This window comes from Syngnathus leptorhynchus, chromosome 19 (genome assembly GCF_054491065.1).
Source record: "Syngnathus leptorhynchus isolate UIUO chromosome 19, UIUO_Slep, whole genome shotgun sequence".
Classification (NCBI taxonomy): Eukaryota; Metazoa; Chordata; class Actinopteri; order Syngnathiformes; family Syngnathidae; genus Syngnathus; species Syngnathus leptorhynchus.
Window position 1 is genome coordinate 3316982 of NC_141213.1, and position 26480 is coordinate 3343461.

At 40.5% G+C, this 26480-nt stretch overlaps 1 protein-coding gene across 3 annotated transcripts in view; it reads right to left on the reverse strand.

Moving 5' to 3' along the window:
* adarb2 (adenosine deaminase RNA specific B2 (inactive)) overlaps nucleotides 1–26480 on the reverse strand; it is a 182030-nt gene that overhangs the window by 56065 nt on the left and 99485 nt on the right. For 2 of the 3 annotated variants that reach the window (XM_085939648.1, XM_085939649.1), the window contains exon 3: nucleotides 21629–21811. The exons of the other annotated variant lie outside the window; for it this stretch is intronic. In XM_085939648.1, coding sequence (XP_085795774.1) covers nucleotides 21629–21811 — 183 coding nt within the window. The remainder of the gene's footprint in view (nucleotides 1–21628; nucleotides 21812–26480) is intronic. 3 annotated transcript variants of the gene reach the window in all.

The following is a 26480-nucleotide window of genomic DNA, read 5'->3' on the forward strand; positions in this document are numbered from 1 at the left end:
ACAGGTTGTGTTTTGAGCAAAGAAATCTGACAGTTGCTTTTGATGCAAACAAAAGCTCTTGACATCTTTGTACAGTTTTGGTACAAACTGACAGCTCAACTGGAATTGTTTTGGAATTGGTCCTTTAATTACTCCCAAAGGCACTTTGGGAAATGCATAAAAGCAATCAACTAAATAGAAAATAATGCTTTGGGAGGGTGTAGGCGGGGAAAAAAAAGGCCACCCTTGTTGTTTCCACCTTCTCTGGTCTGATCACAAACCTCCAGGCAGCCTACAAAACCCATTTACGGCATTCTGACATGCATTGTTGGAATAAAAGTCGGAACAGCACTCCACTACTTATCCAGATTAGAGAATCGTATATTCTGACTATTCACCAAGGCACTCGGGAACTTTGAGAGCTTTGTTCTCGAGTGTACTCTTCGTTGGGTCGTCCTCCTTATGCTATTAATTCTGTTCTGCACATGTTCACTTTTATCATCCATGTACTGTTACACACACACAAACACACACACACACATGCTGACATGGTTCCGGATGGAGAGGGGAAGCTCATCATCACACCACACTGTGAGATAACTGAAGAAAAGCCAAGACACTATGGGTAAAGCTGCTGATTAATAGCATTCAGCAGACATTAATGCCCTATGATTATCTATCCCGCACTGTGCCGCTCTTTCTCCCCTGCTATGCTAATTATGGTGGTGTCACTCTGAGGGGTCAATTCAGTTTTTTTTTTTTCCCACCCTTTTTGACACAGTTGTTTCTATCATCAGCAGTTGCTTTGACAGTGGGGGATCTTGCAGAATATAAAATGTAGGAAATAAGTATCACAAAGAGCATCGTGCTTGAAACAAAACATTGCGAAATAAACCCCAAAAATCAGATTGATGGGATTATTGTGATGAGATGAAGTGCCAGTCAGTAGGAGATGGTCCTGTGGGGGTTGCTGGAAGGGTGGCTGTAATCAAGATATGGCACATTACAATAGACCAGACCCAGTGCTTAATTAGACCTTAAAACCTAATTAGAATGAAACCCTCACGTCATCGCCAAAGCCTAACATTTGTGTACAGTAGCCTTTTTTGCCTTTTAGTTAATCAAACTGTGTTTACCGCCTTATTCTTCGTAGTAATAATAATAATAATTATTGCCGCACATACGTATTCATCTTGTTTTCACAGTACGTTCACCAATCAGAGTGACAATGATACGTAATTGAGAGATACAATGAACTTGTCATTTCTGTCTCATCACTCACTAAATAGAAACCCACGTTGCTCATTTTTTGTGACCCTTTCATATTTTATTGTATCATACAACTGTTGATTGTCGTAACTTGACAGGTGCTTATTTCCTTTCAACTGAAATGAACAAACAAAACATGATTACCCTGTTCCAAGCTAACCTCAGACGTCCGATAGATTGTTTGAAAAAATTCAAACCGTTAGAAAATTACTTTGAAGGTGATTACATAAATTACAGGTTAATCACTTGGACAACAAATACTGGCACCCAAAACCGTCTCAGTTTGGAGAAAAGAAATTCTTTCTACTTCATCTTGGCCTAGTTTTGATACAAAGTGCTGCTATTTTCGTTGAGGGTCACCATTATTTAGGCAGGGGTCACAAGTTCCCTGGTGTTCCTACATAAAGAACACTGATTGGTCCAATCAAACCCAACCGTATCAGGCAGGATTTCAATTTGCTCGATTTACAGCCCCTCTTAGGAATCCAACTGCCTCGAATGGTTAATTCCCAGGCTATTGTGCGGCAAATTATAGTCCAGATAATAGTATAAAATGATATCCGTATGTGCTTTATAAAGTATTGTAGAACTCAAGACAAGTTCAATGATCCATCAGGTGTGGGCTGGACCTCCTAGTCACCACAAAAAAAAAAAAAAAAAAATCCTCCCTTTATCAAGACAAAGTCATAGAACTTGCCTTGCATAAAGAATTGTGATTGGTTGCATATAGATAAGATTGGAAATCTCTTAGACGCACATGTACAGTATACAAGCTATTTAAAAACATTTATATGAATTTGAATCTTTGCTAAACACCTCCAGAAAACTAACACTAACCCGCTGACGTCAACAGTGCCAAGAAACTGATGATGCAAAATCTCAATCCCCACATGTAATGAGTGACAGGACCCATAAAACACTTGACAGCCTTATTAAGTCCCCCCTGAGTCTGAATGTGACAACGTCGCTGTCAGTGTGAGACGAGGCTGCGTTTTCACTTCCACCGGAGACAAGCTTGGACTGGGATGCAAAAAGCATCCGGGAATCAACTTGGACTGCACGCAAACACAACCCCTTGTTGTTTCAATCAGCGTTCCAGGCACAGTCTACACTCTCCAAGGGCCTCTTCTTCATTGCCGTTGGAAAATAAAGATGATTTACTTGAAGGGCTACTGGATTGGTGCTCTGAAGGAAAGCTTTCCGGCACAGCTAGAGGCACTGGCAAGGATTTCTTGCCGGTCCAGTGCAACGTTTCTGATTTAGCCTTAAGGGAGAAGCAGCTAAAGGCAAGATGTGAGAACTGACACTTAACATGAGCAGGGGCATGATGCATCAGACAAGAAAGGTCACAAGGTCCCTTTGAAAGTGTATGCATGTGTGTATGCTGCTTTGTAACATACAGACTAACGTGCATGGTGTGTATGTGTGTGAAGAGATAATAGAAGCTGACAATAGTGAGGTGTGTCCTCGTACTCGGGGACTGACAAGGACATGTGACAGCAACCGGGCCAGCTCAACTGTCAGCACCACTCAGCGAGAAGCCATAGTGATGACAGCAGACGGCATCCAAACAGCACCTCTCGAGCACACTCTTGTTTTCATATTTACTGCTACTTCTCGAACCACCTAAAGTTAGATTGCGCTGTGTTTGTCAGTGATGTGAAAATCTTCCCCAATTAGTTTTAATGGCTGGACTCTGTGGCAATGAATTGTTGAACTCTGTTTACATTATGATTTGGTTATTTTTCCCCCACAGAAAAATATAATCCGGTTGAAACCACTTCAGCTCACAAATACATGTATTCCAAATTATTCGGAGAAAATCCTTCACTAGTAATTGAGGCTACTCTCGTTGTTCACCTACAAAACCAACAAAGCTGAATCATATTTTAGCTCTCTGACAGAAGTAATTACATTCAAGGCCTTTCCTTTACCATTCTAGCATTGCTGCCATCAGCAGTCTGTTCCCCCCCCCCCCCGTCCTCTTCCCAGTCCCCGCACATTTTGCCAGAAGGTTCTATGAACACCCATCATCCCAAGCGCAACGCAATGTGTGCGCGTAACGCATGTTGGCTAGCTAGTGGCTACGACGGCTTTGCAGTGTGAGGCCAATATGTATCCCGACAGTCAGCAAATGTGCTTGAGGAAAGTGAATGCTGGGTGACATGTCACCAGAGTTTTGGGTGACCAAATGCTTAGGGCGGGAGAGGGGAATAGAGAATAGCAAAGCAGAAAAGAAAATGACTCCAGAGCTGACCTGTATCTATCAACCTTGATTAACAGTGTAATGGCGGCCAGGAGTAGGAGGATTCATTGGTCATGAAATAAGCTGCACGCACTACCTGTGTGAAAAGCAGCAACTTGTACCACTTGGTCTTAAATAGTAGAAAAAAAACAATACTTAAGACTCCATATATTGAAATTCTTGCAACATTTATATGTAAACATAGAAAAGTGTTGCAGCTAAAATAATAATAATAAAAAAAAGTCATTCTGTTCTCCTTGGAATCCCCCAGAGAATTTGAAATGTTAATGAATCAAGAATTCCATTCTCTCCTGTGGCTGCATGCAGCAGAATTATTTGGTTCATATCCAATGCTCTTTCAGATGGAGAAAAAAAAAAATACAATTTAGCAGTCATTTTGTTATGATTACATTTTCCAATCTGATGGGATTGTTAACGAAGGGAAAGTCAGTTTGGGGCTGTTATTTTATTTTTTTTAACATTTCCAGGCACTCAGCAGGGGTCTTCCAGCTGGGAGATGATATCGGCGCGCAACACTTACATACTACACACCCGCACATGCGCCCACATCAACATAATCAACTAATACGAGTGGTAATCAAGGCTGGAATAACAGAGCGTTTTCAGGGCTAGATCAGAGATGCAAGGCTAATTTTGCCACCCTCTCTTGAAAGTCAGAAGGTTGCTGTGCTAATTAATGGAGGATGAATGTTGTCCTGAGGCAAACGCGCACACTCACGCAAGCACATATGCCAACCGAAACTTCACATACACAAAGAGATATAACTTTATATGCGAGTGTAAGTTGTGTTTGTGTGTCTTGGAGGGGTAATCAAATGGCATGCAGCTGCATACTCAATCATACAAGCCCTGATTGGAGATTGGAGAGAGACACACACACACACACACACACACACACACACACACACACACACACACACACACACACACACACACACACACACACACACACACACACACACACACACATATACAATGACAAATTTCCTGTTAATGCAATGGTGGGAGCAGGAAGGCTCTTATGGGTCTATTTTTATTACCATCATTAATTGGGCCAAATATATCCCTGATGGTTACAATAAAACGAAGCAATGTTGTCTTTCGAAGGGGAGATTTAGTATGGTTCTCGTACCGGGCTCGTTATATTGAGCAGGTGTACCTAAAGAAGTGAATTTATGTATTAGTGTGAGTTCAGGGTTGAGTATAAGGGTGCAAAGGTGAATGTCAGATAGCGAATACAAGCTTGATTATACAAGACCTCACCTGGACCACCACCACCGACTACTGCATACAAAAAGAGCACAGACACACACTTACGCGAGTGTCCTCGGCAAACTGCGTATAACAGGACAAATGGGAGGCTGGGAAATATACCAAAGCCAGATGGGATGAGGCAGCGCATACACCTGTTCGAAATAACACAACCTGTCAGCAGACAAAAGCCTTTCGGTAGCTGACACCATTCGTACTCTTGTTTTCCGTCATCGGGCCCCGTGCACGCTGTCATCGTGAATCATTAAACGGAGCACTAAACTGAGCTGACTCTGTGATGCCGCTCAGAATTACATGCTTTCTCACTGCTATTTTAGCTGTGCATGAAAACTGGATGAAAAGGTAGTGCTCCGTCTGATATATTTTTTTTTCAATCAGCTTTGGGGATATATATAATAAAAGCAAAATCTTTTAAAGCAGCGGCATCGGCGAGAATCCTCAAGGGTAGGGTGTGAAGCGGGGTTTCCCTCTAGCAAAGGGACTCTGATGGCAACCCAGTTTCTAAATGACTACACTCTTTATCTGAATCCTGACCTAGAAGCATAATTCATTATCACCGACATTGTGTAGCAGAAAATGAATCGGAAGAAGGAAAAATATTACTTATAAAAGTCATCAGTGGTCTGACAAGAGCACTAAATCTTAGCTTGCACTCAGGTGTGACTGCATTTTGTGAATCAGGTGTTAAATTTGGAATTAGCTGCTTGCTGGCTAACAACACATACATCACACTAATGCAGTTCTGTCACTGCCGCACCCGCCCTTAATCAGGACGCATCTGTGTTCTGATGAGCCACCTCAATTCACTGTGATACACGTACAAACACACACAATCGGATGTTTATGGCCAGTTCACTTCCTACATTTAGTGACCATTATCCAAATTTTTGTTCAGTTGATCCTTACATGGAAGATTTAAAAATGTGTATCACAGCTCAATTTATATCTGAGTAGTTTAGATTTATAGTCTTGCAGGGCTCAAAATATTAATCGCAAATTAAAATAAGTTGCCGATTGCCTTTCCCGATTTTTTTCTACAACTGTGAATTGGCAATCCAGTTTTATTTACTTTAAATTTTGTATGTGACATCTATGAAATCAGTGTTATTAATAATAAACTTTAGTATTGCTTATAGATATCACCAGATAGCGCTAAAGCACTGCTTTTGTCTAAATGAAGCTCCTAAACATACTTCAACATCCTTGGCACCAGTATTAGCAATTAATATAAATTAGCGTGAGTTTTTAGATTGCGCTAGATCTTGGATGGCCCAAACCGGTAACTGTTTCCTTGTTAATTTCCCTGACCTGACTGTTTATTCCATTTCCATCCTCATCAGCAGCACTGTCAGCAGGTCGCGTCACACTTGACTATGGGACAGCTCCATCTGTGAGAGCTTCGTCCTAGTTCGTCCCGGGGATTATCAGCTATCACCGACTGACTTTTCCGCCGTGGCCGGCTCTCAGCTCATCTGCTCCTGAGCAGCGCTCCACTGCCCATCATAATTGAGGCCGATACCGTTCCCCTATGGCCGCCATCTTTAAGCGCTCTCCCTCCGCCCCTTTACCATCATCCCATCCCTCTGTCTTCTTCCTTGGGCCTTATCAGTGCACAAAAATCCTCCCTGGGCCAGGCAGGCGAAAACAACCTGACCTTTCTCATTTTCTGACTGACAAGAAAAACAAAATGATGAAATATCTATAATTCTTTATAGTCACCAGTCACAGATTTACCTAGCCAGGAAAATGTAATAAATGTTTAGCTGACACCATTGGGAAGTATTTATTTTATGACAGTTGTTATTTACAATATTAAATATTTTGTCCAATCTATTTATAAGGTAGGATAATAGAAACCCCTTGCAGGAGGATAGAGTGAAGTTCTTGCACATTCACAACTGAAATAATAAACAAGTTGTGACTTTAAGCCAAAATGACCAAAAAGGTACAAAGTTGAAAAAGAAAATACAAGTGATGATGTGTATAAATAATAAAAGCTACTTATTTAGCATCAAATCTGATTTCTATGTTATACACACAAGGATTTTATTCCACTATGCCATGATATTAACCAGCATCATTATCATCACGTCTTTCATCAAGTGAGACAACAATTTTTTTTCCTCCTCATTCAATTCAAGTTGAAAGAGAAATCTAAAGGAAAAGCCATTCTTTGATCGTAACATTTAACCCCCTTTAACTGAAATAAAAGTAATCTCCCACTGTCAGGGAGGCAGACAAAAGTGGGTTGATCTTTGAAAGGAACAGGTTGCAGGTAGACAATGTTTCCCCTTCTTTGATCAGACAGTGTCAGACAGCAGCAGATAAGAACGCTCACTTTCTGTCTCGCCTAAAACACATGGCCGAGTAACATTTGAGTTACTCACCACACATTATTTTGACCTTCAGATTCAAAATGTCGGACTCAGATGATAAAAAGAGCAGATTAGATATGCAAATAAAATCCAAGTAAAAAGGGAAGAAAAAAAAAACAATGCAAGACTGTCAATAAAAACTTAATAGGTCAATTCATCCAGTAAAATTAATTTAAATCAAATTAATCTGAACTCATAAATAAAGCGGTTCAAATAAGCTCATTCAGACACTTATTATTGACCCAATTCTTCATCATGTAATTCAATGTCATTTTGCTTTCACGGGAATACGGCTTAGTCTCTTTGAAACAATACCCGGACTAAGTAATGATGTCTGCCCCTCAAACTAATGAAGCCATTCCACTGAGCAAACTTCTACATCATCATGAAGACAAAAAAATCTGCTCATAAATCCACGACTGGTAATATAAAGTAAACTTGCGACTGAGGAAGTTATCCTAGGATTGGACATCAATAAAGTTGGCATTGTTTTATCTGCTCACATTTCACCACAGAAATAGTGTGAAAAGGAGGAAATGGGGGATATTTTGGGCGTGAAGCAGACGGTGGGATGAACTTCCGCGAGAATGCATGGTTGCATCTCCGCACCATCAGCGTGGCAGTCTGTAGGCACCGGAGAAGACAAATCACCAGACGAATGACTGGAGAGTACTGCGAGCACCCCTTCCCAGCCTCCTCCAGATGGACATAATTAAACCATTAGCCAGCAAGTGGGGGCTGATGACTCCATCAGGACCCATTTTGGGCTTAAATAAACGATAGAAAATAAAGCTGCGTTGAAAATTGCAGCCCGTTTGTTCATGCGCCGTTTACCAGCGATACGCTGTAAACCACCAAAAGGAGGCTGGGCTGGTTTTGTGTTTCTATGACGACTGTGTACCTTCTGTAGCAATGAGATAATCAAATTAGAATACATAATCTTCACTCAATACTTTGTTGAAGCACCTTTGACAGCAATTATACACTCGAGTCTTGAGCTTTGATGCCACAAGCTGGCCGGATCTATTTTGGGGCAGTTTTTTTCTCATTCTTCTTTGCGGCACCTCTCACCCGTCGTCAATTTGAATGGAAAGTGTTGGTGCACAACTATTTACAGAGTTCTCCAGAGATGTTCAATCGGCTTCAAGTTCGCTTCACTGTAGGAATATTATTGGCCGTGCCTGGTTTCCTACAAACATACCATCTGGCATTCACGCCCAAAAGTCTTTAGAATCGAGAATTTTCGATCTCATAGTTTCAGATTCCTAACATTCTTCCATCATTTCATAAGTCTTTTGAAACGTGACCCAATCGAAGGTCAAGTGACAAGATCCACTGTGGTTCTCGAGGCATCACTTCTCAGATCAAGTGGATGTGGCTTGCTGGCAACACCACTGTATGGTCTTAATCAGAGTTGATTTAAGAGGAAATGTTCAGGGTTGAGCTCTGAAGAGATTCGCTGCCTCTAGGGTCTAGTTTGACTATCTTCACCTCAGCTGTCCCATATATTCTCGGCAAGGACATCATTCATGCCATCATTCATTGCGCCTGAGCCCCTTTGAGTACCACCACAAGTGCAGCGGCCAAGCAATCATTGCCAGAATGCCGCTGCATTTTGTCCCTCTATCTCCCGCTTTTACAAGCATTAGAGAAGAAAAAAAAAGGGGATTTTCAGAGGATGTTTTTCTTTACAACTGGATTTAACTGAAGCAAAGGATACTTGGGTGTAAGCAGTGACCTGAGATGTAGCTTTCTATCTTTCACATTTGACTTCAGGGACATTTCTTCATACTTCACCTTGGCCTTTAAATGTGAATAAACACTAAATAGCAACTGTGAAAGGCACATGACCTCACAGTGACGTGGACTGCTCGAATATATCAACCGAGGATGGAAAAAATGGCCGATCATAAATTTCTTTCCATCATTTGAAACCTTAACTGTCAAGTTGATCTGAAGTATATCAAATCGACACAAGTGTATGAATTATGAGAAATAATATTCTATTTTTACTTTAATGGTTGGATTGTTGACACTGCTGTCCCACCTTTGGTCTGCCCCACAAGCTGAAAATATAACAGAACTTGCTCGACGGGCTCTTTCCTTAACTTGAAATTTTTGCATTTCTCCCCTTTCTCTACGTCCCTCAAAACATCTCCAGTCTTTCACTCCCTTTCTTGTCTCTGACAATGAAATACGCTGACACCAATCTCGGGGGTCCCTCGGCGCCGACACACAGCTGTGTGGCTGTTCCACTTTTCTGCCATCCAAAAGCCCGCCTGCTGACATTCCCTTCACTTAGTTCAACCGACAGCACTGATTTCCCTTTTCCTCCTTGTCATTTCCGTTAACCTGTCTACTCCCCCACTCCCTTCTGTTCTCTCCTCTTCTGTCACCCACTTTATAGGAAGCTGGCAGCATCTAAGATAAGGACCAAACAAATAGTTGACGTCCCCCTGAAACATCTGTTCCATATTTGCTGCTCGTTCGCTCTACTGCTCCATTTTTAACGTGTGATTTCTCCTTCTGCGTCTGGGGAACGAGATTGTGAGTTGTGAGTGTATGACAAGCTAGAATGTTTCTTCTTGAATTAAAAAAAAAAATCAACACATGCTGAGAGGTAGAAATACTTTCTCTTTAGGTAGCCCAGGTAGAGCAAAGTGATGTAACAGCTTATTTGGAGAGAGAGCTAATGTTGGTACATAGAGGGCAGGACTTCATTCTGCTTCAAATGGTAATGAGAACAGGGAGGCCTTATTGATGTTGCTGGTAAATTACAGCAAGGTTCCAGGTCAGACGAGAACATCATCATCAGGCTACACCCGGAACTGACACCGAAACAACCTTTTACACTCACAACAACGGGCAATTTAGAGTTTTCCGTTAATCTAATACCCAAATGTTTGCAATATGGAAAGAAGTAGGAGTTCCTGAAACTGGAGACTGCAAAAAAAAAAAGGCAAAAGAATCCAGCAATGTGTCTTCCAGGCAGTTCAGCTGTTGAATTTGAGGTTGACTGTTAATTATGACACAGTGACACAACAGCAAGTCGAAGCAGACTTTTAAAAACCGCAGGCATTGATCCAGAACACCCGCTTTGAGGCCAAGCACCAGCGAGGCAGCGCGTGTGTGGGGGAGATTGCGTCTGTCATGTTCAAGCTGAGACCCAGCAAGAACACCCTTTCGTCTTCTCCCTCCATGGTCCCCCCCCCCACAACCTTCTAATAATCACTGACACTCTCATCCCTCCCCTCCTCTCATCTGACGTGCCGCAAAACTGGCAATTGGCCTCAAATCAGCCAGACATAATTCCGGCATCCTCCTTGTTTTCCTGGCCGCGGCTCCGAATTGCGCAAAGAAACAACAGAGAAGAACAAAGGGGCTGGTAGACTTCACATCTCGATCTGGCTCAGCCTCCTCTCATGTCAGAGAGAAGCGGTATTTAGCGCAGTCAGCTAGCATCGTGCTGCTTCTATTGTTCTGTATAATTGCACTCAATGGACCTTGTGAAGGAGACAAACTGCAGCTGTTCTTTCTTTATCGTTTCCACAATCAGGGAAGTGTTGAAACAAATAAAACTTGCAATAATATAAGTTCAGGTGTGTTGATCAAGTCTTATGAATCTTCACACCAAAAACATCATTTAGCAGAATGAGACAATCAAAATATGGTCCGATGTTGATGGCAAAGATCAGTTTTCAAACGTATCATCACGAGGTACTAACAATCAGCATTTTGAGTTAAAGGGCAGTTTAAATTGCCTATTAGCGTAACATCAGTCTGCACGTGTGTGTGTGATTGTGTGTGTACGTGCAGCAGTGGATTTCAGAACAAATCAAAGCCGGCTTCGATGTTTCCAACTTCGATTCAATGGCTTGTGACAGCGCACATGTGAGGGCATATCTGCGGCACGCCACTTGACTCCCATCATTAGGTCGAGCTGGTGCCTGGCTACAGCAGTTTTCTAAGCATATTTTTAGCAGTAATAGCCAGCTGGTGAACGTGGCAAGCTGTGAAAACTATGGCGGGGGGGCTCTCCATTGCACCATGTGCTATCAAACCCCCCTGTGGGATGAAGTCTTGGGTATTGTTGGAGCATTTACTGTCAGAAGAAAGTGTTTTAAACTCTGTTATCATGCATTTGATTAGAACATCACTGAATAACGCTTGACTCTATTTTTGTCCGACGTGTCAGTCAATAAGAAACGTGAAAAATTTAACAACATTAATTTGATACAATTTGAGTCCAATACAAAAACTACTAATCAAGCTGCATGTTCATCTTCAGCAACTATTCATGTAAATCGTCTCAGCTGTCAGGTGTAAACAAGGCTCACAGTTGCGCGAGAAGGGAAATCAATCGACATCTGTTAATTTATCTCAGGCAGGAGACCAAATTGAAAAATGGATTGCTTGACGGTGCGCTTGGCGAAAAAGATCGGCATTGTGATGAAGGCGCGATAAGTCTCAGCACCTGTTTAGCTCGTGATAATGGGCAAAGCTGCAGTTTAGCCAAGTGGCCAGCCGGGAATGGATCGGATAGTTATCTTGCCGATGGATGGTTGACAAGCAGGTGTGGACGACCTGAAGCTAGAAGCTGAAACTTAACTGTTCCTAAGAACAACAAAAAAATGCAAATCCACAGGGAGAGAAGTTGACTGTAGATTTAAGTTGTAATACATCCAATCACCTCTAGATGGCAGATGTCTTAGCTGTACTCCAACAAGAAGTCAATAGAAAGTCTCATAGTAACTTTAGTCCGCAACAAATGAATTTGTACAAACCTTATGAGTTAAACATGCATTTTTTATGCACAAATTAAATTTCCGCAACTCACTTCATTATAATGAGAACAGTTGTCATTAGACTATCTCAACCTGTAAGACGATTTTGCATAAACAACAAAACATGCATCAGCCGGAAAAAAAAACGTACATCCCGTTAAAATTTTATAGCTACACATTTATATTAATCCAACATTTTACATTCATTCATACATTCATATGTTTACATTCATTTAGCATGTATAATGTAGAGAGTGCTAATAAGCTCATTTAGTTTCCCTCACTTTCATGCTTTTATGTAATTCTACATTTTCCTTCCGTGTAGTCATTATTATGATCCGCAGCTCTCGTTCCCCCACAGGGATCATTAAGGTTTCGTGTTTTTTTTTTTTTTTTTTTTTTTATCTGAACAGGTGACGTTAGTGTCTAAGTAAAGTGTCTCTTGTAAAAGAGGTACTACTACATTTGTGCTTGGAGCAAACCAGTCTTCATTATGGGAGTCTAATGGGTGAGAATGAAAGACAATGAATCCATTTGCTATTCAGGGTTTGTCTGGCACATTTCACAGCAGTCACACTAATAATGATAATGCACTTTCTATTTTAACAAAGAATCACTCTATAAGGCTTAATGCTCATTACATTGCACAGCCAACTATGTCTGCGCGAGACGGAGAATGCTTATTGGTTTATAAGTTATGTTTTTTTTATTTTTATTGATGGCATTCTTGTTTTTATTACTGCTTGCAGTTCAGTATTGTAAAGCGATTGGTAATTGTGCTTATTGTATTATAGCAGAGACTATTAAAGCTTGGTTTAAACTGAAATTCAATGCAACTGGTCATGGGTAATCCAAAACACAATTGTATCTGATCATAATTATATTAAATGCGGATTTTCCTTTTTGTTTTTAAACAGTGGTGTTCAGTGCTCAGACTATCTAACAACTACATGGAAGCAAACTAGTAAAAAGGGACACAATTAAATAATACATGACACTCCGTGCAAGTGTGTGAGCTGCTTATGTGGTTCTTTGGTGCCGGAAGACAAATACTCCTTTGACCTTTGCTGTGAACCACCTGCCCCTGATGCGTGATAACTCATGACCCGGTGGAATGATATGTCATCCATCTCTTACCATGATGACGATGAGCGTGATGATGAACACCCTCCCGTACCGCTATTTAGATAGCCCTGAAGTCACGGCAATGACAAACTACCCACACAGGGATCGGGCCTTGTTTATACGGTCGACTCATTTCACAGTAAACCGGGAATCTAACTGCGCCAAAGGCATTGAAAATAAAGTGTCAATTGCATTACATTTTTTTAATTATGACTTTTATTACATTCAAATGCAGGTAACTAGTAATTAGATCCTGTTTGAAGTCTTTGTCTGCAAACTTGATGCTGTAAGCCGCAAATCCTGTTGGTTGGAACAAGTGGCGAGGAGATAATAGCAAGTGCGACCCGGTGGGGTCGTCTCATTGACCTGTGGGCGGTTTCTCCGTTGCTGGAGAATGCAGACACCACACGATCACACTCTTTCATGCACACGCTCTTCTAAAAAAAAAAAAAAAGTCTCTGCACACGTCTGGTACACCAGTGAGCAATGCACTCCTTATCCAACCCATTCAAATTAAAATTAAGCTTCATCGCACTAATAGGAGTCAAGAACAAAGCGCCCGGCTCTCTGCAGTCAGCGGGAATAGCGGCGGGATTACGACTGCCGAGAGCCGATGCGCGGCTAATCAGGCTTCGACAAAACGGTGTCTTTCAAAATAAGACAATAAATTTGTCTTTTTTTGTCTCAACACGCATGCAAGTATGTAAAGCGAACTTTGAGTTTCATGCAGTGATTTTCAACCCAGAGACATCATTTACTCTTTGTCCTTTATGCAAGGAAACATTCATAGCCTGCGGTCCTTCACACCCTTCACCCATCATTGACGGCCGCAGCCCCAAAGCACAGAAGGAAAAAAAAAAAAAAGGATGGTGAGGGATTTAACCAGCGTACCAAAACCCATCCCAGCAAACCTGCCAAAGCACCATGTATGTACAAACAATTCAACTGAATTTGAAATGATGTATACTCAGCTCTTATCGGACCCAAACCAAATACAATCTGAGCAATCAAAGGCAACGGATGGGTGATTGGAACTCTTTTTTTTTTTTTTCTTCCCCCAGCAAATGTAAACACATCCACTAAGCTCTATCACTTCAAGCTGTACAAATCAAAACCAGGGTGGAAAGGCGGAAATAAACAACATGCTGTGTGACTGTTAAACTTTGAAAACAGGATTTCGCAACATCAGCCTGGAGGTTGATGAATATCCAACTTGGCCTAACTCTGAGGTGAAGAGCAGACGAAGTGAGGAAGGACTTTTTTAATACCTTTTAAGGATTTGTAAGATAAATGATCTGTGGTCTTTCCTCGAAGGAGACCCTAGAGGATGTTTGAAATCGATGTCGGAGACACAATTTAATGTAAAATTTAAAAAAAAAAGGGGGAAACTGTTATTTAATGCTCAGAATAATCAACCGACCAATCATTATCAATAGACTAATCTACCGTGAAGCAATTCCATCAGTCATGGATTTGGAAATTCAACATTTACTGAGAGAGCACTAAACCATCAGATTCATTTACATACTGAAGCACAAGAAGTCAAATGCCACTTAAGACTCTTCACACAGAATAAACCAAATAAATATTCCAGTGAGAGAATACAATATATATTCAAGCTCATAGTGTTACAATTGTCATTTAGGACTAAAAGTATATCACACCATGTTGACAGAAATTTGATGGCTGTTTATTAGTGATTAAATCTCCTCTTTTGGGAGTTTGCCAAGGTGCGGGATTTTCTCTGACCTCCGGAGGAATCCCTAAAGAGAGACCCTTCTTGTAAAACACTCGTCCTTATTAATGGAAATAGATGCACCCCACCTCTCTGTCAGCACTAAGAAGTGTCTATTCTTGGCTAAAGTCTTCTTCATTAATGTTATCTCAAATAGGCTTCCAGTCTGATGGCAAGAGTAGGGACAGTGTACAGTTAAGCTGCCTCATCCAATTTCATTATTCTGTAAGAGGTGGAGTATCAATGTTTTCTTTGCAATGTCAGCACGCCGAACGAGCCGGCTGGCATGACATCACTGCTGAGCGAACTCAACCAAAGGGGAATTTGCATACAATACTTGTCATTTTTCATTTTCAAATGTGCTGCGGTCAGATAGCAGGAAAGCACAATTTCTTGATTTGTAGTTTTTATTTTGTGGCATAAATTTCTAACACCCTTTCCCTGAACTATTTTTTCGCTCGTGAAATATGTTCTTTTTCACAGTGGCAGCTATCCCGCTGTGAAAACACACAAGCAAGCTGTGGGACAATAATGCAAGTGTGTGTGTTTGTGTGTTTGATGAAACGGTTTGCAACAATGAAATGGGAGGAACGTGAAAGAGCACGAAGGTGAGGATAAAAGTGTTGGGCTGTGGGCCGTCAAATGATCTGGCCACTTTCCAGGCGTGATGGCACCCTTAGAGCTAATTAGGGTCATAAACTGGAGAAATATTTTGCTTTCTTAATACACGGGGCGGTACAGGCAGTGAGTTTTTACAAGGTGTCAGTAAAGTTCCAGGACTGGTGTCACTAAAGAACTGCAAACTGTGAGGTCCCACTTTAATGTAATCCCTCTTGCATGTATAGCTGTGACCTCAACTCTCTGCAGCCATTTAACTTTTTTTTTTTTCCACACATGCTTTTATATTCATATCCCCAATGAACAAAGTGATTGATGATGAGACCGATGAGAGCGGACTTGCTCGTGAGAATCATTAGCGGTGATGAGTCATGACTCTGCGAGTGTAACCCGCAAATCGGACGCCAGACCCTTCAGTGGAAGAGTCCGAAGTTGTCACGGCCCCAAAAATGAACGTCCAAAGTCAAGTTGATTGCGTTCTTCAACGCAAGTGTCCATTATTAGGCCTTCGGGCTAAATCGACCAGCACATCTAAAAATAGATTCCACGCTATTTGCTTCATTCAGTGCGTGAGAAGAGGTGAAAATGGTTCATGCCTTCTTGAGCATCTGACAGTTCCTGGGCAAGAACATCACCATACTATAGCAACCTCCCAACTAACCTGATTTAACACCAGATTTGATCTCCAGTTGATGCCAAGCTGGATAAATGGGTGGAGCTAAATAACTGGGGGCGTTTTTATGTAAATTAGCCAAACTGTTATGGGTGGGAAAAACCATCTATTGTTAAAAAAATGCAAAGGTGGAACACCTAAGCACAAAAATACCACTGGGGAAAAAAACTACACATGTATTTCCAAAAACAAGTCAGGATCCAGAAACATTTTGTCAAACTCATGTTTTCCCAACAGAACCTGGAAAATCTTCTGATAGTTGCTCAGAGGCAATCTTTTTTTCACACATGTGCACACTGATAGGCGGCAATAATGCTGCTGACTTGTTTTGCTACATCTCTGTTTATGAAGACTGACAGCTCACTGTGAACTACAACACACCAGCACGCATTGAACAAATGCCAGGCAAAGAATACACCCAGAAACATCACTTGCGTGAAAACGACAGGCTGATTTCCATTTATTAAGCCGCATCGCATATTCAGTATCGCACCTGTCAAGTCCGCCAAACTTTTTGTTTCAAAGAACTAACCAATATAGATTGCTGGAAAAAAAAAATACCTTTGTGTAAGTATTGTCGCCATGGCAACAAGTGCGACAGGTTTAAAGAGCTGTGACTAATGCCATTATGTCTCCAACTCTGCGAGTCATCAAACGACACTAATTAATCCGAATGTCATCTTTTGCATGTTTGAAGTCTGCATCTGCGTCTCTCCGAGTCTTTCTTTGCAACCTGACTGCAGCATTTGCTGAAACCATTTGTTTTGTTTTTTTCTGTTGCCTGAACTTAAATTTGATTTTCTGACTACCGCACTGTAAAAAGCCAAGAGGGACTATTACAAGATAATTACTAATTATGCTAATGTGTTTTGCCATTTCTTCTCCTTGGTCATTTTATCATCCGTCCTCAAGAGACCACAGTCAGTCGTAATAACCGTTTTTTTTTTTTTTTTCTTTCCCTCAGCTAAACGCTCAGTCACCTAGAGGACACTGTGTCCCGAGCTTGAGAATTCTAACGCCGGGCCCCTTAATCAGGAAGCGTCTGTAAATTCACATGAGCACGCAGAAGGAGCGCAGTGCTGTTTCAATTGGCACTGACCTTCATTAACCTAATAAATGCCGGCGGTGTTTCTGTCGCAGCACTTAATGTGTTTATCAGCACAAACAAACAAATGTGACAAAAGCCTTTCAGGGCGGAAACAGGAGCTTCCCATCTGTGAAATGTATCCCCTCACCCACAAGCACCTTTTTTTGCCCCCCCCCCCCCCCTCCCCAGTTTCACCATATCCCACAAGCTGCGTGACATTGGTCTCTCCTGGCACAAAGAAAAACAACACAACCATGTTTTAATACCGACTCTAGGCCACATCTGGTTGTGTAAGCTGCTGGATGATACAATTATGAAGAATGAGGCAAAGTCACAAAGCGCATTGAAACAGTTGGAACTCAAGAATAGAAACTAAGTTCCTATGTTGCTACGGTTCAGATTGGTCAACCCCAGATCAGGGTAGTCTGTCGATCAATTAATAGATGAAATGTGTGGTTGAATAAAAAAAATAATCTTGTCTTTGCAGCAGCGTCATAACACACACGCACAGCTCATCAGAGTCCTATTTAGAGTATTGTAAGTGGAGTGCAGGCATTTTCTCAATGAACTCACAGCGCCACGTTATCTTTACTCTGTTCGACAAATGACATTGCTCGCAATTTATCGACGCCGCCGTTCAGTCCTCAGCAGACACCGTGTGTTTGCTGCAACGCACAGTATATAAAAGGGAAGCTATTTATGGCAGTTTGAGAGCACTTTTGAATATCTTGCGTTGGAGTCGATTGAGGAAAAATATGCTGTAGAAAATTCTTAGTAGACAACACCTGATTTGGAGAAAAGCACGATGCAATTACACTTATTCTTGAAGATACATGTGCCATTATATTCCTTAAAATCAAACCATGAGATCAAAAATATATTTCAAGGAAGTTTATGGGGATTATGCTAATGCAAATAAAGTACTAAGCAAAATTGTCTTTTTTTAGAGAAAATTTGAATATTCATTTCAAGACCACTGGTAGTATTGGTTAGTACATGGCAATGAAGCAGCACCACAAAATCTGCCTTCAATACAAAGTGTCACTATTGCTCCACAAATATTCCGTTCTATGGACACGCAATAAATGACCTCACATGGTTATTTTGCTTGAAATTTTTCGCAGAACATTCAAGAATATTAAAAGGCGCAACATGCATGTTCATTTCATAAAGGTAGGTGGTAGATTCAAACTTAACATGCTGTATCCAAAAACTAGATGTTATTCCCCACAATTCCAAAACACTTATCTCAGAATGCAATATAGCGTTTTCCACCTAAAAATTCTCCGATATTAATTTTGGTTGTATACCTTAGTAACTCCTGTGTGTCAGTGAGAATGAGGCCACTCGCCTGCCTAATGGCTCCGGCTGTAGCCCCTCTTGAGCGAGCGATGACCCCCGATATTCTCGCTCTGGCTCTGCCCCGCACCTACCGTCCTCCACTCGACCCTTCTGCCGACCCTCACTCGGAGGCAGAGTGTAAACAATAATTGCAACATGAATTATGTCCCTCCAAACGCAGCAACTGGCCGGCCACTACATCCCCCTTAAGAGGCGGTGGTGATGATATTGTGATCTACTGTACTGCACAAGGTGCAGGGTGATAAGTCTGGCGGTAAAAGAATAATGTTAGTCTATAAATCTTTATAGTACGTTTCATTTGATACAAAAAAAAAACATATTATGGATTAAAGCCGACAAATATGTGGTCCATATGCCGCGGATAAAAGGAGGGAGGGGGGAGTAAAAAAAAAAAAAAAAAAAAAAAAAAAGGCCATGTCATACTGATGGAAAAGACTGACAGATGTGATTTGGCAGGTAGGCACCCTGGGTTGTGCTATAACAGGCGGTGAGGCTTTTTTTTTTTTACCCAGATGGTCCTGTATATCAACGGACCGTCATATATGTTACATTTATGACAGAAATACGGCAGAATCATTCCAGAGAGGGACAATCATAAATCTTGGAAACATGATTAATTAACTGGCATATAAACAGCATGTCAATAAATCAGTCTGGTTGAACAACGGATGTGTAGCTTTTCAGGGTCGGAGCAAAGCGAGCCACGCGTCCCTACACGTAGTGCCGTGGCGCCAGCGATTTTTCAACACCAATCCACTGGTTAGTTATGGAAAAGTAGATAACATCCATCGAAATCTGCAAACCCGCTGAAGGAAAGAAGCCAACATAGCCAAGCAGGAGTTTATGAATCAGTTCCCATCCTCTTGAAATCACACTTACTGTAGGTTTATATGAACTCATCGACAAAATAATCCGCAGCCTTTTCAAAGGATTAAGTCTCAAATGCCATGCGGTAATCCTCTAGGACTTTTTTTTTGTTGTTGCCTTAAGGTCCACAAATAAAAAATATATGAAATCTCAAGATTATGATCACTTGGTATTTTGTCGAAAGACAGTAAGCCACTGCTGAGGCTTGATGAAAATGGTTGTATTAAAAAAAGAATAATAAAAAAAATCAGGCTTTATGCAGTTTTTTTTTTTTTTTTACAAACTCAACAGTTGGAAAAATGTGTTACACAGCCGAATAAACAAAATTGTTCACTCTAAAAAAAAAAAAAAAAAAAAAAAAAAAGGAAACATACTGATTTTGCCACCTCCCGAAATCTTTTGAGGAGTCAGCGGCTGTCTGCACTTTTCCAAGACCCAATTTAGAATGGATGCTTGAACCGGACCCTAATGTCCCGTGTTATCAGAATGAATCAGCAATGCTGATAAATTAGTCGTCGGAAAACACGCTCTGAAGGCCCGTCAGCTAATGTGCACGCTTTGTGTGATATTCATATGCAATGCTTAATGTTCTGGAACCAATTCTGTCATTTCCATTATGTAAAGACATTTGCCTCTCAGTGCTATATTTTAATATATTGTCTCCCTTGTCTCAATTACTTGGGCTATTAAAAACAAAGAGCTGATGAAAATGAGGTGCAGTTATGCGTTTGCGGTCTGATGGCATGTACTAAGTAAGTGTTTATGAAAGCTCGTTACACATTCTGCTGCATTCGGCTATGTCAGCACACTAAGCGTTCGTCCATATGCCTCAAGGAGGAGGACTTTACAATTTGGAAAAAAAATACAAAAAGTACAGTAGGGGGTTAAACTGTTAACATTATAAACATTGCAGGTCATTTTTTTTTGACTCAGCCACTGAAGGGATCCTTTAAAACTGATTTCTATGAGTGCTCATGTGTTTGAACGAATTTAATTTCAGGTGGAAGATTTTTATGTGGGACATAATTGTATAGTGACTAAGTCCAAGTTCCTTAAAATAGCAATTTTGACTTTTTCCCCCCCATGGTGGGCACCTTTAAAGCCGCAAGGTGTAAATCAGTATTTATCGTACATATGTTTACATACAAAATCCTTTTAGATTTGATGATTTTTGGTAATATTGAACAACTTAAAGAAAAGGTTTTTGTGATGAGATATAAGATTTTTGACTGATTTTTTTGTGTAAATAATGAAATGGGTGAAAGACAATGGCCACTGTAGACGTCTGCAGGTTGCAAAGGTGGTTCAAACAAAGTCACATCTAAATTACTTTAATGTAAAATTTCTTATAATCAATCAACAATTCATTATTATTTTTTAAAACTTGGGGTTTCTTAGATACAGCTGCATTTATTTGGAACTTTTTAACACTACAGTCAGTGTGCATATTAAACATTGATTCAATTGTGTTTTTTTCTATCCCACCAAATGCCTGCCAACCAAACGAACAGATGCAAAGAAACTCAATTCATTTTCCGGAAATGTCATCAGATTGTGACACAAGCTGCAAGCAGCCTTGGCCAAAGTTCATATTTGATTTTTAAGACCTCTTTTAATTTTTTTTTTTTTTTTTTTTGTAGAAGTCGCTCATTTTTTTATTTTTATTTCCATAGTTGAATATAAATTCTTTTTTGTGTTAATTAAAATGATTTGGACAGGATTATTTACTGAATAAAACTATTTTCGTGCTCGTGGAAACAAACCATGTGCATGGTAACTAAAGTGGCATGAGAACGTCCATTCCTTTTTAACTGCATTAAAAAAGTAGATTACAGCAATTTCCACTTCAACAATAAAAGGGAGCACTTGTAACCGTAAAACGTGTGAAAGGCGGAATTAAAACAATAAATTCCTTCATTGGCTCAGGGACGCAACAAACTTGGGAGTTCCAGAAAATAAATGCAGTAAAATAATCTACTCTGCCCAGACAACTATCAATCTATCATCATATTGTTTCTTATATTTCCCAAATGTATCTAATTCCAACTTTAACCAACACAACCGGGGGAAGCGAAGATGCTGAATCCGCACAGCGTCACGCGGATGCTGCGCTCGGATGCCTCGCCAAGGTGCGCGCGACCTTAGTTTCTCCACTGAACTCGTTCCAACAAAAAAAGCTTTCAAAACGTACAAGAAAAAGTTCGAATATTCTTTACCTTTTCGTTTTGATCTCCTCCTCCTCCTCCTTTTCAGCTTGCATTTAACCTGACCACCTTGAGCCCCCGACGCGCGGCTGTTGTTCCCAAGTACGGACGCCATCTGCCCTCTGGAACGACTTGTCGTAATAACTTGAGACTTGTGGCCGGACTCTTTTCTTTCGCTTCCTTTATTTGCCCCTCCTAACAGGGAGGAAAAAAAAAAGAGGAGGGTGCGATGTTTTTAGCTGCTCCCCGTTATCACAACCTTCTAGTCGGAACTCCGCGTGTGGAGGAGACTGTTTTCTTTGCGCTCAGCATCACTATTGCGGCTTCGCTCTCAGTGCTCAGTGCCTCTGTAGAAATTTAAGCGTCAGCTACTTTGGATTCAATCAAGCAGGACACGCGTGACGCCTATCTTATCCTCAGCCAGCTTTCTAATTAGGGTCCAATCGTGGTTGCCTGAGAGGTGTGACATCACCAACTCCACTCCCCATATTCACCCGCGCATTTATTTGTGATACTTGTGGCATTTGACTTCATTCTTGAGTTGTTTGCACTTTTTTTTGTTTTCCTCCGCAGAGATGAACCTTCATTCCTCGGGAAGGTCAGATGTGACGTCACCTCGGCAGAGGTAATAGGAGCGGTCTGGTTTATGATGAGATATGATTTTGCAATTGATTAATTGATAAGAGAGCATTTGAACATCAATACATCACTGATGTGATTGTGTGAGTAAGTAATAACAGATTTTTAAATAGTCATGAATAATGTATAGGTATTTTAGTGTTCTTAATTGTTAAAAAATGTCTAATGCAATTGTTCCCTCACTTTTAGTGGGTGATATATTCTATGATAATTTAATCAACAACTAAAAACATTATCTATATTACACCTTGTCTGTACAAGATAATATATGAGAGAGAAATAAAACAGTTGTGTTATTTTTACGGACAATGTTTACAGTTATTATGTGATGATTTTATTTGGCGTCAATCCTCTAAATAGAGCACCAGAAAAGGTGTGAATAGGCTTCAAAATAAAAGCATAAACAGGAAGTGGAGTGTTTTGTGCATTAATGCAAAATGTGTTACTTGTGTTTAACTCAGACATGATTGCTGTGAGGATTTCTTTTCCGGCATTTTGAATGTAAATGGGTTCAGCTGCTTCCAGCTGTTTATTATTTATTTTTTTGTAGGATGTGTGGATTTGTTCATAGCATTGCTCAATAACCTGTTGTTTACTGCTCCTGAACTCCATAACCACTTATAATATATGTCTGGCAAGCATCTGGTCATCTGGTAATGCAGTTCAGGTATTTGAATGCAACCTTGAGACTGCAGGGCAAAAAATCCACTGACAGGTTGGACTGTGTTTAATGGCCGCAAACTTTGAAGATTGTGACATTTTGGCATTGTTGTGCGAAAGGCGAGTGTCAGGGCTTTCAGAAAGCATTTGCAGCTCGCCTAGCTGGAGGTTATTGTTTGAGTTCCTCTAATGCGGAAGGTCAGGTGGGTGTATGGAGAAGGCTTTGCGGCACGGCCGGACAGGCTCTCGGAAATCAAATTTTATCCCCAAAAAATATTATTTACGTCTCTTTTTTAAAAAAATAAATTTTCAGCCACCTTAACATATTCGAGCGGCAACATCTCTTAAAGGCATCTCATTTATTTTCATCAAGGGTGATTGATTAAACTGAACAACAGAAAAAAAAAAAACTAAAATGTGCAGAAATAACAGAATAACATGTTTGCTGATGTCAGACTAAAAAGTCACTTTGAGGCACGGGTATCGGATGGAAACATTTCCACCTGGGCCTTGGGGCAGAAGAGCGAGGAGAGCGAGGGTGTCGGGGCCGTGCGCCTGCCTGTCGCCTGCCCTCAGGACGCCCACAAATATCCATGTAAATTGCAGTTTAGGAGAAATCAATACAAGTGACAAGTTGCCAATGCCACTATCTGGGGCAGTAATGAAGGTGTGCTGGCAGGGGCCTGAAGCGCACATAGATAACGGAAAACAGGTTCGGTCGGGCAGGTTACACACACATCAACGGACAATACAACAAGGTCAGTAGTTCTTACACTGATGTAAAGTGTCCCCAAAACCTTGGACTTCCCATTTTCATCAACAACTGATGTTGATCACACAATGACAAAAGAAAATAACAAATATGGGGAACAGATAAAAACAAAAACAAAAAAAACGGCATATTGTTGTAAGACAGGCAAGGACTGATTTGATGTTTTTGGCAGTGGAAGTTTATTTCATCTGTCAGATATGGTTTTGTTTTTTCCTTTTGAAATACATTTTAATTTCTGCTTAATAATGCATGCCACGGAGATTTAAAACATTCCCAAAACCAAAAGTTTGTCGTCGTGAAGCCTTGCAAATCTAAGCATGTCTGAATGTTTGTTTTTAGCCATTTCGTTTGATGTCATATCTATGGATTGAAGAGATTTCAAATGGAGATTACATCAAACGCATACTGACAACTCTCTTTTTTTTTTTTTTCCCTTCATCAAATCAGCCACCTGCGATCTATGATAAGGAGACCAATCAGTGTGCCACTCATACGCAATCATTTCCTGCACATTTGATTTTGACTTCACATTGGAGTGACGATCAATTTAATTTAGATGCTAAACCAAGCAATTGGTGGTTCAGTCTATTTTTTTTTTTTATACTTGTTTACCAGGTCACGTGGGATAAAAAAAAAAAAAAAAGTCCTATTATCCTACATTGTCTTCAAAATATATGACAAATAAGAAAATGCAGTTATATCCTGCTGGATGGATTTACTTGAGTCTCCTTATCACCCTTGGCAGCCCGCTTGTCGAGATGGAAGCCTGGGAGGCCTCCTCCCCATTAGTCTTTGGGAGTATATTGACTTTAAGCTTTTACTTTCCTTTTTCCAAAGGTGGCGCTTTAGCGGCGGAGTTGGTGGAGGGGATTACTTGGCTGTCGTCTTATCATGTGTTCAGACGGGCAACTGGGAGAAACGTGTACCTTCATCTCCTCTACACAGTCGTTTTGCTGCTCTTCGGACGACACGGCAAACTAGCATAACAGTCTGGCGGCTGGTGTCGGAATTCAATTTATTAATGATGACCATTCAAATTGCTATGCAAAACCTTTTTTTTTTTTAAATCAGTGGAGCCCATTAGGTCTCAGCATTGTAAAAGGCAATCAAAATAGCTACCATTTTTAATAGCCTACCTCTTTCATTATTGTATTTGTAAAGGTAATTGAACCTCGTACAAGAATGCAGGTTGAATGTGTGTGTGCGTGTGTGAGTTATATGCTGGAAGACTTTTTACTGATATTAACATGCCACGAAGGTTATTTAACAGTAAGTAATTGTGGGTGACAGACTCCAGCATGCAAGACTGGCCACACCTGCAGCTCAAATCCACATAAATCCAAGTCCATAGAGGAAGCAGGAAAATAGAGGAGGAGTTGAAGAAGCCCAGGAAGCACGAAACAGAAAGCTGGGAGTCAACACCAAGATGAGATGAAAACTGAAAAGTTTGAAGTTCTTATTGAACAACAGGGACAAATCCTCAGGATACTATTACTGGTGATGTTTTCAAACAACCTCTAAGTTGAGGGCAAGTAAAGAGTTTGGTAAAGAAGGTTCCTAAAAAAAGAAACAACATTAAACCTCTTTAAACAGCATGCTTCCTCACTCAATGTAAATGCAGCTGCAAATGAGGCAAAAACTGCTATAGAAGCACTCTCTGCCGCCCACCCCCCCTCCTTTTTCCAACTTCAGAAATGTTTGCATACATGAACGTAATCCCCGAGGTTACATTCTCAAATGGAAACTTTAAATGTGACATTGAAAACTTCATTTTAAGCGCATCATAGCAGTCAGTGGATGGAAAACTCCACACTTTTGTTCGCTACAATATTTTTTTATTTTTTTTTCCCCTCCTCTGTGCAACCTCTCCTCCACCCTTCTTAATTGACACCCATTAATCACATTAAGTCTTTGGAAGAATTGTCTGCCCAGCGTCCGTCTTGGCTGACCCCAACATTTGGAGAGTGAAGATAAAGATGATGCAGTGACAGCTCTGCAATAGCCCTTTTTTTTTTTTCCTCCTTGGGTCAGCATTTAGGGATAATGTGAATATCATTATACATAAGAGAGAGGAAACAAATGAGTTCTTTAAGAAGAGGTAAATGAAAGTAGGATTTTAGAACGTTTCTATGGATAAATTGGCTGGGTGGATTTCAAATTAACATATTAGGAGTCTTCATATGTGCTTGTGCATTTTGATGAGATTGTCTTGCCCACTTATTATTACAACTTTATTAGTATGAATACATTTTTGATTGTTTGAATTTGTGGTGATGTTTTATATTGGATTTCTTCATTATAGAATGTGCTCTTTGTTAGGCTGAATTCCAATCAAAATGACTCTCTGAATAGAAGCTAACATATTGCCCTTAATGTCACATAACATTATCAGCCCCGTGGTTTGATACAATAGAGCCATTGTGTTCAGTAGGGAAGGGGGGGGGGGCTTATCAGTGAAAGACAGGAAAGGAGAAAATGAATAGAATAAAAGTAAATTCAATCTCTGTTTTGCAAAGACGAGATTTCCTCAAATAGTATTATTCAATGCCCTATTCCAAAATCTCACTCAAAACACAGATGAACTCAAACGTTCTTGACTATATTAAAAAGAAAGCCCACACATATACACACCAAGGGCATATCCATGGTGTTTTTTTCTTTGGATTTAAAATCATATTTGCAGGTGTTTGTTTGTTGCAGTTACTCCCTAGACTTATGATCTGCCTTTATTCAACACATAGAAACTCAAAGTAGACTGATCAAAATAATGCCGACTGATTTGTCTGGTTTTCT